At 53.4% G+C, this 14,592-nt stretch overlaps 7 protein-coding genes across 7 annotated transcripts; 2 read left to right on the forward strand and 5 right to left on the reverse strand.

Annotated features, from left to right (window-relative positions):
- Positions 1 to 110: 110 nt before the first annotated feature.
- Positions 111 to 3,834, reverse strand: pmcC (putative calcium transporting ATPase (Pmc1); the record flags this gene model as incomplete). The annotated part of the gene is made up of 8 exons (XM_025699348.1): positions 111 to 783; positions 834 to 973; positions 1,023 to 1,423; positions 1,474 to 2,361; positions 2,423 to 2,565; positions 2,623 to 3,056; positions 3,112 to 3,671; positions 3,810 to 3,834. 8 exons carry the CDS (start codon positions 3,832 to 3,834, stop codon positions 111 to 113), a joined length of 3,264 nt encoding a protein of 1,087 aa, XP_025547687.1.
- A 1,116-nt stretch (positions 3,835 to 4,950) lies between these two features.
- On the forward strand, positions 4,951 to 6,227 carry BO97DRAFT_398109 (5'-methylthioadenosine/S-adenosylhomocysteine nucleosidase family protein; the record flags this gene model as incomplete). Its single annotated transcript, XM_025694171.1, has 1 exon — positions 4,951 to 6,227. The coding sequence occupies one exon, from the start codon at positions 4,951 to 4,953 to the stop codon at positions 6,172 to 6,174; it is 1,224 nt and encodes a 407-aa protein (XP_025547688.1). The 3' UTR covers positions 6,175 to 6,227.
- A 703-nt stretch (positions 6,228 to 6,930) lies between these two features.
- Positions 6,931 to 8,381, forward strand: BO97DRAFT_408325 (GPI anchored serine-threonine rich family protein). Its single transcript, XM_025695830.1, has one exon. It carries the CDS (start codon positions 7,099 to 7,101, stop codon positions 7,945 to 7,947), a length of 849 nt encoding a protein of 282 aa, XP_025547689.1. The 5' UTR covers positions 6,931 to 7,098; the 3' UTR covers positions 7,948 to 8,381.
- BO97DRAFT_417689 (F-box protein) lies at positions 8,102 to 9,002 on the reverse strand (the record flags this gene model as incomplete). Its single annotated transcript, XM_025696494.1, has 2 exons — positions 8,102 to 8,482; positions 8,559 to 9,002. 2 exons carry the CDS (start codon positions 9,000 to 9,002, stop codon positions 8,102 to 8,104), a joined length of 825 nt encoding a protein of 274 aa, XP_025547690.1.
- A 782-nt stretch (positions 9,003 to 9,784) lies between these two features.
- Positions 9,785 to 10,675, reverse strand: BO97DRAFT_408326 (uncharacterized protein; the record flags this gene model as incomplete). Its single annotated transcript, XM_025695831.1, has 3 exons — positions 10,233 to 10,675; positions 10,083 to 10,167; positions 9,785 to 10,003 (listed from the first exon to the last, which is right to left on the reverse strand). Coding segments are annotated over exons 1-3 (440 nt in total), but the record flags the coding sequence as incomplete, so codon positions are not given.
- Positions 10,676 to 11,628: 953 nt separating this feature from the next.
- On the reverse strand, positions 11,629 to 12,288 carry BO97DRAFT_460634 (uncharacterized protein; the record flags this gene model as incomplete). The annotated part of the gene is made up of 1 exon (XM_025699349.1): positions 11,629 to 12,288. One exon carries the CDS (start codon positions 12,286 to 12,288, stop codon positions 11,737 to 11,739), a length of 552 nt encoding a protein of 183 aa, XP_025547692.1. The 3' UTR covers positions 11,629 to 11,736.
- A 993-nt stretch (positions 12,289 to 13,281) lies between these two features.
- BO97DRAFT_428364 (uncharacterized protein) lies at positions 13,282 to 13,752 on the reverse strand (the record flags this gene model as incomplete). The annotated part of the gene is made up of 1 exon (XM_025697288.1): positions 13,282 to 13,752. The coding sequence occupies one exon, from the start codon at positions 13,750 to 13,752 to the stop codon at positions 13,282 to 13,284; it is 471 nt and encodes a 156-aa protein (XP_025547693.1).
- Between the last annotated feature and the right edge of the window lie 840 nt (positions 13,753 to 14,592).

Here is a 14,592-nt window from a genome sequence, read left to right on the forward strand (position 1 = left end):
TACCACAGAAGATCGATATTTGTGTACCTCTAAATAGAACAATACATGATTGAAAATGTATAGTTTATGATAGTACATCAATCACCGAGAAAAGAACATTCCAATACCATTCACAGCCCTCCACTATTCCCCGTCTCCTCATCCGTATGCATTACCTCCTCATCCCCCGCAGAATTCTTCGCGCGGCGCAACCTCCGTGCCAAAAACACACAACCGAACAATGTACCCATTTTCCGAACAGAAGCCGTCAAGGGGCGAAGCAAGCCCCTCAGCCCCCAGGAAACCCACCCCAGCACCCTTCCGACATACCGATCCGGGATGAACTTCAACACCGCCGCCCAGGGGATACAGAATGCCGCGCATCCGATGCAGATCGCCCACTGCGTGCCACTCAGCCTCGTCACGCCGAATGCCGCACCACCGACGAAGATAATCAAGATCTGGCCGCCGACCATCAGGACATTGATCACCAGGAACCAGACGTTCTTCCAGATTCCCTGGAAGATGTTGAACTTGTTGTCCAGGCGGCGGCAGTTGAACTCGTTGAAGATCTGCATCCAGACGAAGGTGTTGAAGATTATGGTGTCGAGTTCTAGGCGCTCGTGCTCGTTCCCCCTGTCGAGGTTGAGGATTTGGTCTCCGGCAAAGTAGAGAGTGAAGCAGAGGGCGAGTTTGTAGATTGATTGGCCGAGCATTAGTTTCCACATCGTAACGGTGAAGAGGGGCGCTTTTCTGGGTGTAGGGGGGCGTTCAAGCATTTCTGGTGTTGGAGGGTCTGTGGCTCTAGACAAAGTTAGTGAGAGATGAACGATGGCTAGCATTGGTGGGCTTACAGTGCCAGCGCTGCAAATGTGTCCATAATCAGGTTCAACCACAGCAATTGAACGGCTTTGAAGACGCTTTCATTGGAGCTGTTGTAGATAGCGGTCACCACGGTTAAGCAAACGGCGGTAATATTCACGGTAATTTGGAACTACGTTCGTTAATACTGCTGACACCGCGGGGCTTGGGTTGGGGCATACTTGTAGGAATTTGGCCACGGCGTCATTGACGCAACGGCCCCATGCAATTGCTGTGACGATGGACCTGAAGTTGTCATCCAGGAGAATGATCGAACTAGCTTCGCGCGCTACCTCCGTTCCGCTCAGTCCCATCGAGAAGCCCACATCAGCAGACTTGAGGGCCGGCCCATCGTTCGTCCCGTCGCCGGTCACGGCGACTATCTCCCCAAGCTTCTTCAGGTGCTTCACCAGGAGCTGCTTGTCGCTCGGAGAGGAGCGCGCTAGAACCTGAAGGCGCGGGATGACCGTATCAAGCTCCGCTTCGCTAAGTCTTCGAAGCTGGGGCGCCTCTAGCGCAATACCTTCGTCGGTTTTAATGCCGCAGGAAACTGCGATAGAGAGAGCGGTGTTGATATTGTCCCCTTAGAGCCGACAGTTAGATGCAGAATATTGAGATGGGTTAGACACTCACCCGTCACCATCTTCACCTTGACGCCAGCTGAATGACACCGTCGAATCGCATCCGTAACCTCCGGTCGCAACGGGTCGTGGATACCAAACAGGCCAATCCAAGTCATGTCCTGAAAGATCTCCTCGAAGCCAGGTGGGCCTTTCTCGTGGACTTTGCTTCCTTCCGCGAACCCGACCGGGAGGTCGCGGTATGCAAGTCCGATGGTACGAAGAGAGGCAGAAGCATAAGCATTGATGCTTTGCTCAGTACTTTCAATGTCACTGGCACTCAAGTGATCGACCTGAACGTCTTCTTCCGTGGCAGAACTTGCACAAACAACTGTATTGCAAGCCCTCAACACAACCTCTGCAGCCCCTTTGACAAGTACCCGGTATCTATCCGGATGGACGCGATACACCAGCGCCATCGCCTTCCGAGCCGAGTCGAAAGGATACACCTGCAGGAGATCAACCTCTGCTCTCTCCGCTGCAAGGTCGACTACACCAAGATGCTCCTGCGCCAGCTGCAGAAGCGCAATCTCTGTCTTGTTGCCCACCAACTCGGTACCAGTCTCCCGTCGTTCCTCGAACGCAGTCGAATTGGCGACAATGCTCTTCACAAGCAGATTCTTGAACGAGGCCGGAAAGCGTGCAACGGCGTCAGGAACATGGACAGGAATACCCTCTGAGGACGTGTCATTAGGTAGCTGTCCGAAGGACTCAGAGACGCCGAAAAGTCCCACTACGGCAGTCATCTTATTCTGCGTTAGGGTGCCAGTCTTATCCGAGCAGATGACGGTCGCATTTCCCATCGTCTCGCAGGCGCGCAGTTGTCGGACCAGATTGTGCTCCTTGAGCATTCGGCCTGTCGCGAAAGCTAATGCTAATGTCACCGCGAGAGGGAGTCCCTCTAGAAAATGTCACTAAGGTCTGGATAGGGTTCAGCCAAGTGGGGGCTATCAATCGCGTACCTGGTATGGCAACAACGATCACCGTCACTGTGACGATGAGAATGTCCATGAATATCTGCCCTTTCACGGTCGACGGAGCATCATTCTCTGGGAGCTGCGCTAGGAACCGGAACAAGAGGACGAAGAACAGAAGGAGCGCTGCCCTATCCATTTACTATGTTAGTATCCACGCAATTCGGTCGAAAGGCTCAAGAAAGTACCCAAGTCCGAACCACCCAATCCAACTAGCCAAGCGACTTAGCTTGACCTGAAGGGGAGTGGGATCGCTCTCCGTCCCCAACGAGGTCATGATGCGACCGTGGGTGGAATGAGGGCCCACGCTGAGCACGACGTATGTCCCCAATCCTTCGAGGATCTTGCTCCCGGATATAATGAAAGGGTCTAAATCTTCTTCGCTGGCCACGCCCTTGCCCATCCTGTCCCAGACCTCGAAACCGCTTTGTTTTTCAATTTGATCTGACTCTCCAGTTGCCATGGATTCATCGCAACGCAGCCCATAGTTAGTGATTACTACCCCGTCAGCCGGGGCACAGTCACCGGGCTCGAGATGCACCACATCCCCGACAGTCAGATCGTGGATATGGACCATGACCTGTTCACCGGAGCGAATGACCCTGACCTCGCGATCGACTTTCTATGCCTGGTCATCACACGATTTCTTACAAACATTCAGTGCGAACAGGACCTACCAGCTTGTTTAGCCGAACAAACTGTCTCTCCTTTTGCCAATCATTCCCCGCAGTGGCCGTAACGACAATCAGAATTGCCACGCAGACTGCCACTCCCTCGATCCAATCCACCTGCGAGTGTCCACCGACAGCTTCGTAGATACCCAGTGACAACGACACCACTGCTGCCACCGTCAACAGGATGATGATTTTGTCATTATACGCATCCCACAACAGCCTCCCAAAGCTCTTTCTCTTCGTATCAGGTAACACGTTCCGTCCAAACACCCGCACACGGTCGCAGAACTGTTTGTCGAGCGACTGGTCGAAAGATGCGGTCGTTCGGGTCGCGAGGAGCGGTTGTGTACTCCGACTTTTGAACAGAGCTGCTTGCCTAGCTTCCTCCAGCGTGATCCGCCCTGGAAGCTCGGTTTCATCAGTCCGCAATCCGCCAGTGAGGTCCGTTCGTAGTCCGTGCTCGAGGCCTCGGAGTCCTCCTGCGGCATAGAACCCGTCTAACGACTTCGGGTTGAAGAGGTTGTTCAGCTGGCCCGGGGAGAAGGCAAAGCGGTTATCCTCCACTTGGAACTCGGCATCGAGTGCATGGTTGGGGGGATGGGCGGTGGGTAGAATTGTCTGGGCTTGGGTGTCGCTCTTGCTGTCTATCTCTGAGATCATCATCTTGATTGTATGAACGGATGTTCACCCAGTCGACGCACATTGACACATAGCCGTATTGGACATTTATGCAATCGATCCCGGCCCTCTTTCGTCATCCCATGTGATAGATTGAGGCAGTGTTTTGTACCCCAGAAATGATCCATGGTACAACAGCCGGGTGATGTGACAGTGAAACCCTAATCCGGTCTCGGCTTTCTGACGTTATATAGCTCAGTGTGGCGTAAAATGACGATCATCGTCATGTTTTTCAATGTCAGAGTAATTACTAGCTATCAGTGTGAGGCACAAACAATAGTTGGAGTATCTGGCATAGTAAGCAGCGTTGTGGTGAGTGTTGCGACCGAATCGTCTCTCCACCATGCCTCCGTGTTTGAGTCGAAGTATGGCAGCGGCAACGACCAACGGCTCGACCAAATTTCACGATGCTCGGCACAGCACTGCCTCCCTTGGCTTAATCATTGACCTTTGGCCATGGGTGTTCACGATAACATGATGAATGCACCCATGCATCCATGAATGATCATGACTGAATCATCCCAACGAAACCCTGGGTCCTCTTCATGGAGGTTCGGGGAGGAGTATACCATCGTATCGCTCGCTACCGATGCGGTGGTCGGCACTGGGGAGTTCGAAGCTCATTAGTCCCAATCATCCAGTTATTGCAGCGTAAATTAGAAACAGTGAATTCCGGGTGGGATGCTCCGCGCCGCCGTGGTGATTGTTGTACGAGATAGTCCGACATTTGTGTTCGCGCCAAGCTTCACGGAAAATCGAAGCAAGAAGACCTCGATCAGGAAATTGGACGGTAGGACACCGAGGATTAATAGCGATGTTTGTACGAGTTCTCTAGGTCCTTCCTATATATTTGCTGGGTGCGTTAAGGAGCACTCCGTATATTGATCGATAGACGGATGTTTCGCTTACTATACTCCACGTGGTTAGTGGGAAGTGAGTTGGGCTGGGAGCGGAGTCTTGATGCAGTATCATTGGAGGGCTTGCCGCCGGCCTCGCTGGCATGAGGCTGGATGTCCTCGCTGAAATCATTACAAGCTGGCTCTGGAAGTACTGCTCGCTGAGATTATTTCTTTTGTACCGAGAACCAGAGAAACCGGTACGGAACTGATTCGCAAACAAAAAACACAAATCCCAAACATTGGGTGAATTGGTGCCTATCAAGCGATGCAACCCGAACCATCACCCGCAACGAGTGACTCAGACTCGGAGGAAGACTTCCCCGACCTTGTCGTAATCCAGCCCGAAGAGATCTCCGTGGCCATCTTCTGTGCCCTTCCGTTGGAGTCCGTTGCTGTGCGATATAGTCTGGACCAAGCATACAAGTGCCGACCGAAGTACAGCAACCGAAACCAGTACGTCTATTCCTTCGGTCGGATCGGCGAGCACAAGGTCGTTCTGGCTCGCCCTCATCAAATCGGACCCGTCAAGGCGGCACTATGCGCAGCAGCCGTGAGCCACCAGTTCCCAAATGTTCAGTTTGCGTTGATGGTGGGCATCGGCGCAGGTATCCCCACCTTGCCCAAACGGGACATCCGGCTGGGGGATGTTGTGGTTGGCATCCCTCAGGACGACCACCCTGGAGTCTTGGAGTACGACCTGGGTAAGTATGAGAAGGACGGGTTCGTTCTGAAGGGTTCGCTTAACAAGCCACATCCCATGTTGATCAGTGCGGACGGGTCTCTGAAGGAGGACGAGATCATGGGCCACAATCCGCTCAGGAAGATCTTGAGACCTTTGACCAAGAACCCGGGTTACGGACGACCAAAACTCCATGACGTTCTTTATGATCCGACCTTTCACCACGTTAGCAAAGGGGGTGATTGCAGTGCGTGCGAAGTCGCAACTGAGAGAAAGGCTGTTTCTCGTCCAGCTCGCACAAGCAAGCGCAATTACCCAGTGGTTCATCGAGGTCTGATTCTTTCTGGTGGAGGTATCATCCAGAATCCTGAAGATCGCGAACGTCTGCGTCGAGGCTATGACGATGCTTTGTGCTTTGAGAATTCCGCAGCTGGTGTTATGGATGCAATTCCCTGCCTAGTGATCCGAGGCATATACGACTACGCAGACACGCACAAACAAGACGGGTGGCATCGGTATGCTGCAGCTGCAGCTGCGGCGTATTGCAAGGCCGTTCTCTGCAAGATTGACGGCCCTGACGAGCCTGCTGTGACAGTGAAGAAGAAGACAGGTGACGCGCTCGAGGAATGTGAGTCTGACGTGCCGTGCCATGCTCAATCTGGGGATATGGCCTGGTCGGAAGCCACGAGAACAATACCTCCACGCAGGCTCTTGCCAAACTCGGAGCTTGCTTGTGACACGCTGTATGATTACCCAACAGCATCAGCGTTAGACAGGCAAGTGCATTGGTATAACGGTGGAAACGCCTGAGCCATGGGGACCTGAAAGCAGGAAGTGCCGCAATAGCCGATGACAGCTATTGGAGGCATGGGAAAGGACCCTGAGTCAGGGACCTCCTATCTTGTTACTTTATTGGAGGAAAAGACAGATACTCTCATTTGCCTTTAAAGTAGATTGCTCTTAGTGCTTACATGCAATATGGAGTTGACGATGGCTACATTCACTGTCACATGGGATGCGACGGTTGATTGGATTATCGAAACAAGTGGATGGGATTCTAAGTGAAAGCGCAATTTCTCGTCTTGTACAAGAGATTTGGTAAAAGATCAAACGGGGGACAATCTCCCCCTTGGCTAATTACATTACCCGAATAAATCATTTAACCCAGAGGTTCCGGACATTGACAGGAAATGACAGCAGTGGAACAAGAATATACAGGGTCAACTAGAATGCCATAATGTCGATCTTCGGGCCCGACGAGCAGGCAGTTCAGCCCAGTCACGACTAAGGTAATCTCCGCGGTTTAAGCCTTCCCAGGAACCAGTCCAATAGCAGACCAATTAATGGGCTGCAAACCCTCCGGCCAAGACATTCTCCGTGCACGGCCCTGAATAGTCTCAAACACCACGAATCACTTCTGCGCCCCGCAATGAGACTCGCCCTAAACGGCATACGGCCAGGACTATTTGCTACTAGCGGGCGGGAATGAGGAGTTCACGAGGCTGGGCCGCTAATCTCCGGGGATGCGACAAAAACTCAACTTATAATCCGCCATCGCCCCTTGCTTGCATGCCACACCCACCACCAGCCCTTTCCAACTACCAGTCACTCTTTTCAGAATCCAGTCACTCGTTCACTTTCGATTCTTGTCTCGGGCGCTTAACCATCGACCCACTATTTTCTTGACACATATCACGTCTCACTATTCAACTGCATCCTCGCAAACCCACCACAATGCGTCTCTCCACCCCCGCCATCCTGGCCTCCATCACCACGCTGGCCTCAGCGATCAGCATCACCAGGCCAGGCCTCAACGCGACCTACGCGGCGGGCTCGACCATCACGGTGAACTGGACGAGCGTCGACACCGACCCGAGCCACTTCAGCCTGTACCTGTGGAACTTCGAGTCGTGGCCGCCAAGCTACGTGCCACTGGCGGTGGACATCGCGACGGCGGAGCTGTCGCACCGGGTGGAAATCCCCTGCGACACCGCGCCGGAATGGGGCTACCAGATCAGCGGCATCAACGGCACCAACGTGTACATCATCTACACGCAGAGCGAGAAGTTCACCGTCGCGGAGCCTGTCCACCCTTGCACGGAGAGAGTGCCCTCATCTTCAGGGGTGCTGTCTGCGTCGCGCACACCCGCCGCGCAGCCCACCTGCGCCGCTGCGCCCACCACAACCGTTTATGTCACGGTGAGCCCTACCGGTTCCAGCTCTGCCTTGCACCACCATCACCACTCCAGTTACTCTCACCATCACCATGATCATTCTGCTTCTGTGTCCTCGCATGTCCTCCCCAATGCTACCCCCGCTGTCCCCGTTGTCGTCCCCGTCGTCACTTCGCGCACCAAAACCGTGAAACCTGGAATCGTGCCTAAGACTATTGGTTGGTGTTCAGACTACTCCCACCCCGTGACCTTGAAGGACGTGCCGACGCCGACGGCGCCCGTGGTGGAGGTGTCTACGGGCTTGACGACGGCGGTAGTGACCGCTGCCCCGAGCGCCGGCGAGGAAGTGGTGGTGCAGACTGTGACCACGACGATTAGTGTAGCCGGAGAGGAGTGTGCGTTTGCGTGAGGTAGTCGTTCCGCGACCAACTGACTACCGTTCCCCCGCGAGTCTATGTACTGTACTGTATATATCAAGCGCCATGGAGATTAAACATGTACTGTATCTTACCACCCGAACCCTCCAGTTCCACTCCCACAAACAAGGAAATGGCAAGAAAGAATCAATACCGCATCACGTTAGCCTCCAGCACCTCCCTCGCCCACTCCTCCCCCAACAACTCCCATCGCAACCCCGCCTCCTTATACCCCAACTGCACCTCCCTCTGCACCGCTAGAATAGGATTATCCTCCTCCTCACACGAAACCACACATGACAACACCGTGAATCCGCATATCAGCACATCCGGCAACTGCGGGCTTCCCAGTTTCTTCACGCATTCCCAGATCTTTGTCTCCTTAGACCCGCTACCGTGACCCCACCAAATGATAGCAGAATCAGAGATGGATGGGAGGAGGGCGTTGGAGAGAGCGAGCTCGAAAAGGGGCGCCATGCGGAGGCCCTCGCGTTCTCTCTTGTGCTTTTCCTGGTCGGGGTTGGGTTTCTGTCCGGGAATAGTAAGTATCATATTACTCGTTGCTGGTCGGGCGAGTAGGAAGATGAGATTGAAGGGCGCGTACCCAAACCTCTAACCTGTAATCATCTCCGCACTGCCCATGGGTGGACGTTAGATGCCCGAAGGAAGTGGCCGGGGGCTGCGTGACGAGCATGCGGCGCCAGCTGGCGTCTGGTCGGAGGTAGGCGCGTTGTTTGGCGGGGTGGGTCATCAGGTCCAATGTGTTGAGGGTGAGGGCAACGCCGAATGGGGGAGTGGTGAAGATGGGCGAGAATGCCTGGGCGAGGAGCGGGTTGGTGGTTCTTTGGTCTGCTGTGCTACATTCAGGCTTGATGGGTCGGAAGTAAAGGGCTTCTTGGAGCGGGTGTGAATCTTGGATGAGAGCATGCCAGCTGCGGGAGACCCGCTGAGCGGAGGTGAGCAGCGTGCGGATGTCGAGTTGGGCTAGGATGAGCTCGAGAAGCTCGGGCGTCACGAGGACTTGCTCAACGGGGTCTGAGGTGTTCATTTGGCTTAGGAAGAGAAGTATCGAGCGTAGTAAAGAGTTCTGTAAACGTGGGATCATGGGGGGGTGGTGGTGTGCTGACGGTCAGCCCCCATCTCACTTGATGTCGTGCAGATACTCGCAATCTTGCTTTGACCATATTTGCGGGCTGTTCTTGTTTGTTTAGCTGACCGGGGCATGAAGCAAGTAGGACTCGTCGTTGGGGCTGTCTCGATGATGTCTTAATATGTCCACGGATCAGTATCAGTGTCCTTGGGAATAGATTAAGCCGAGGTTGACGGTCAAAGCTGTCAATGACGTAGGGAATTCCGGATATGGCCACCAGACAACATACCAAGCAGAACATGCATGCTTATTCCCCCTCATAGCGCACACTCAACTTCAGGCACGTGACATGGCACTCTCATCATTTACTACAACCAACGAAACGCTCTATTATCAGAAAACAAGACAAACCAGATGAGATTATGGTCGCGCCAATGTCTTAGTGCAATCTCCCAACGATCATCCAAGCTCCACACTCTGCGATCTCCCTAATTGCCCTCTCCACATTGTCTTACCGGAAACAGTTCCAAACCAACCCCACAATAGGAGTCCAGCCCGGCCCAATCCTTAGCCGCCGGCCGTCATTTCTCGATGATTTGCAGCATAGCATAGCATTCATGTACAAAGTACAAAGCCCCGACACTACTTAATTGCACCAGACAAACTACCTCCTATTCAACGAGCGAATCACCCGCTCAAGCCAACGGAGGAAAGCCAACACCCCGAGAAAACCTCTTATTCCGACTAAGTGACAAAAATACTATAACCCACACCACCACCACCCACCACCAATTCAAGCGATACCGCCTCTCGACACCTATAGCCCCGTGTGCCCCAGGGATCAACCCTACTCAGCGGCACAATTAAAGCTCTTCGCCCGATCATTCCACCCCAGATACGCCAGATTCTCATACCCGGGGAAATGGATCTGCAGCTCCTGCCCATGACACCCGGACTCCCTACCACCCAGACTTTCATTTAGCACTCCTCCACCACCCAAGAAACCACCCTCGTGCATAGAAAGGAAAGAAAACTCACGAATAAAGCGTACACCAACTGCCGCGGTCCGCGCCCGCCGCGGACACCCCGCGATCGCCGGGCGGGAACTGGTTCGTGATTGTTGCTTTTGTCTCGAGCATTAGTACTCTCTTCTATCGGGATTGTGTGATCAAGAAGAGAGAAACGTACTGCATTGTCCGAAGGGGGAGGTGTAGTGCACGCAGTAGCCTCTGAAGAGCGCGTTCTCGCACAGGTACAGGCCTGAGTTGGCGTTGGCGTTGAAGAAGACGTGCTCAGAGGTGGAGACTTTGGTCTGCGGAGCGGAGGTTGGGACGAGGAGGGTTTGGTCGGCTTGGTTGGCTTGGTCGTGACAGGGAAGGCCTGTGGCTGCCGTGGCCAGGAGGGTGAGGAGGGTGGTTGTGCTTGGGAGGTGCATTTTGGGTTGAGGTTTGACTGTTTGAAGAGTGGTGAAGGTGTTGGAAGGTGAGTCTGGTTGCTGAAGCTTGCACGGGATGTAGAGAGTTTATATACTCTCGGTGCTCCTGTTGAGACGTCTTGAGGTTGATTGCTTGAGAGTGTGCGCGAGCGGAAGGTCTGCATGCAGCGTAGAGTTGCCTGCGTCTCTTCAGACCAACACACCGTCTGTACGTCAGTCGACGCAGTGACAAGAAGCAGTCCTCGTATCCAAAGAGCCTCAGTCTCCAGCCCGGCCAATCATCGAGACCAACGCACTATCGCTGCAATGGCCTGACAAGGCCGAGATCACTTTAATGGGGCCAAGCTACTCAGTGCTACGGACTTGGCCGACGCCAAGAGTACACTCACCCATCCCGGATTCATCTGGAAGAGTTCAGAAGAAACCCGTCTTCGCCGGCTGATAGGTAAAGCTGAAGCCAAAAATGGAGGATTTGCGCCAAGGCCGGGGCAAGCGATGAGACTGGACGGGTCTGCTGCAAGCTACTGCGCTTCTTGCAGATTTCCGAGGTGCAAAACGCCCGGCGCATTGACTCAACAAATCGACGGCGCGCACGTCAGGAGCCCTGCAGGGAGGCTTGTTGCGGCTTGACAGCGGAGCTCAACCAGGATGCAGAACTTGATGAGTCTGGCTGCTTCTCTCCTCCATGACGGTTGCTTGGCGCCAGCTGGTTCTGCATGTCAATACCACCTGTAGCTTTTTGGCATTGCGCATATAGTAATACGAGATTTGGCGTTGCGAAAGTGAGAATCCCCGGTGTTGAGCTGGTGCCATTCTCCTTGGTGAGGGTCTTCCTGCGCCTGTAATGGTATTTTTGTGTCGTGCTATGTAACCTAAGACACGGCATGATGTCTCTTGGGAATTCTTATATGGGCCGGGCTTTGCAAAATGAACTGCAGGGATACCTGCTGTTCATTCATTCACTATACCGGAGCCATATTACAGAGCTGAATCAGGTGAGTCTCAAGCTCCACTCTAGCAATGTCAACGGATGCCGCATGGCCTGATAATCATCGCCGATTACCTGGGTGTTCTGGCCTTTGCCAACCAACATATGAATAATAATCCGGGACAGAAACACGGTATTTGCATCGATAAACTAATCCGGCCAAAGACAAGAAGTGAGTCCTTCATCCAGCCTTCTCCAAACAAGACTCCAACACCCTAACTCCAAACACCGTACCCAAACCTTTAACAAGCCCAAAGCGGTCGCACTCCTCACCCCAAAAGATCCTGCGGTCTCACAATCTCCCTCTTCAACATCTCCGCCAACACAGGCCCACTATCACTATAGAACTGGAACCGCCGAATCCGGATCCCGTCATTGACCGCGCTCTCCGTCTTAACAAACCGAAACCGAAACATGCTCTCCACACCCAGATCCCACGGTCGGCCGTCCAGATCGTAGACCGTCTTCTCTTCCTTGCCTTCCTCGGGCAAATCGATGTACAGCTTGCCCTCTCCGATAAACTCCCACCCGTCCTCAAGGTCCACGACGCACACCCAGCTGGGCTCGTGGTGCGACAGCTTGAAGGCCGCGTAGTCGAGCTTCATGGCGTCCCAGGCGGGCTCGCCGCCCGTACAGCGCTCGCCGTTGGGCTTGACGAAGGTGAAGTCGTCGGTCACCCAGTCCGTGTAGGGGGTGGACCAGCTCTGGCGCGAGTCCCACGCGTCGGTGCATTTCTCCATCCAGGCCATGGCCGGGTGGGCGCGCGCTTTGTCCCAGCCGGTGGTTTGGGTGATGAAGACTGGGGTCGTGGGGTAGGTCATTTTCTTTTGGGTATCGAGGATTGGTTTCTTGGTGTGGACTGTTTATGAGGTTGGGGTTATGTCGAATGATGAATTTAGTGTAGGCATGGGGCAGAGGGTGAGTTATGATAACTTATATATAGGCAGTCAGATTTGGTTCGCCACTGGGCTGTAGGGTGGTTGATGAGTTGTCGGACTGGTCGCATTCCACTGAGATTTCAGTCTCGATATGTTAGCGTGGAGTGCATACGAGGTGATTTACGAGGTGCATTATGGCATGATACAGTCTAAGCCGGAGATCTCTCATTGTGAATGCAAGCAAGATCAGTGGAAAGTGTGGGGTAGACCCGGCCAGAATCCGGGGCAAGGTTCGACCCAGAGTTCAGCCTCGGATAAACGACGCATCACACCTTATTTGTATGCGCAACTCCCTTCAAGCTTTAGTCTTACCTTCATCGTTCGGTTCTCACACAGTCCGGAGTGTGGGGTGACTATCGATTATTTCTTTGAATTCGAGCCTTGTTGATCGTATAGTAGTTAGACTGTAGCATATCTCTTTCTTCCGTTCTGTCTTTGTCTCTACCGAACGATAGCTCCAGACGTGACGGCACTGAGGGACTACCGCATGGACTACATTTTGGTATAATTGATTGACTAGAGGAGCCGAAAATGACCGAGTTTATGTCTTCCGCAGTTGAAGTTGGACCTGCGCAACCAACGTCTGCCCTACGTCTGTGCGACAACACATGCATTCTGACAGCTAATGCTATATGAGCTCTTGAAAAAGTTATCCTGACCTGATATTAGATAGAACTTTGGGTGACGATAGTAATCCACGCCCTAAGAGAGTCCGCGGGGAAAAGGTAGCGCAGTACACACAAGCTCTCATAATCCCGGAAATCCGGACAATAGACCACGGCTCTGCTAACTATCGCAATGCATCTCAATAAGGTAACCACCATCCACATCGCAAATACCAACCCCATTCACAAGCTCTCTCCCAGAAATAAACCCTTAAGCCCGCCTACGAACACACCTTACCCTCTTCCCAACCTCGACATCAGGGAACCCACTTCCACACGGACTGGGACACTTGACCCTCTCCTGCGCCTCCGCCTCCGACACGGCCTCGCACACCAGCACCGTACGGCCATCGACTGCCACGCCGGTGGGCGGGCCCGCATCCCCTTCCCAAGTGGGCGCCGCCGCGCAGCCCGTGAACTGGACGTTGGTGAAATTCCCCAAGGAAACGTGGAAGTCGCACAGTCCATGGATCGCGCCCGAATTGGGCGCCACGGTGATGGGGCCGAGGTCCTGCCCGCGGCAGACCGGCTGGTTGTTGAACCAGGCGAACCAGTTCGGGGCGTACTTGTTGCTGCCGCAGCCGGTGATGGCGCCCAGGGTAAGGTCTGGGAGGGTGGGCTCGGCGAGGGTGGAGGGGGGGGCGGTTAGGGGGAGGATTGGGAGGGTGGTGATGAGATGCATGTTGATCTTGGTTTGGTTTGGGTTGGGTTTCGGAATGGAGATCTGGGGTTTGGTGGTCGAAGAGGGATAGGCTAAGTGTGGAGGGCTGCGCATGGGTTATGTATGGACGGCTCTAGTCGTGGTGGGCTTGACTCATGAGGCACAGAATTCAATATGACTTGCATGCGACATGTTGCTGACTATATGTACAGTATCGCGTGTCATATGTCTGCTCAGCATGCGTTGTGTACCAGACTCTCCTGCAGGTGTAATTCCATCGCTATATTTATGCTACCTGCTGTATGCCCAATTTTCTCGGCATTTTTTCCACTTGGCATGATCACATTCTTATTGTTGACCGCAAAGGTATCTACGCCGAAATTGAAATAGGTTTAATTAGTCCCAAGAAACTAGGGAGCACAGAGTATCATGTGATTGCTGTATTACCCTCCCTCTATTGGGGAACGGGTAGGGTCAACCTCGGAGACACATTTCCACGCCAGCATACGGCCCGTAGTGAAGAAATTTTATATCCAAAGAATATGGTGCTAACATAGATCATAACATCGAAAATTGGTACAAACACTTATTCAGCATGGTGAGATCGAAACGATCGAAGGTTTATCACTTTGAAATTCGGAAGACACTAGGTTAGGATTTTATCTTCGTGTTGGACGTGCTATCTAAACAGCAAGGTTGTTCACAATCATTAAACCAATGTAATCCATCAAGAAAAAGATGTGAACATATTCCAAACACAGCAGTGCACAAGCACATACGACCACAGGGTGTGGAAAACAGGGCTTCCCGTCCGCTCAGCCGTACTTAAGCCACACGCCGGGAGGTTAGTAGTTGGGTGGG

The sequence above is a fragment of the Aspergillus homomorphus genome (genome assembly GCF_003184865.1).
Source record: "Aspergillus homomorphus CBS 101889 unplaced genomic scaffold BO97scaffold_47, whole genome shotgun sequence".
Lineage (NCBI taxonomy): Eukaryota > Fungi > Ascomycota > Eurotiomycetes > Eurotiales > Aspergillaceae > Aspergillus > Aspergillus homomorphus.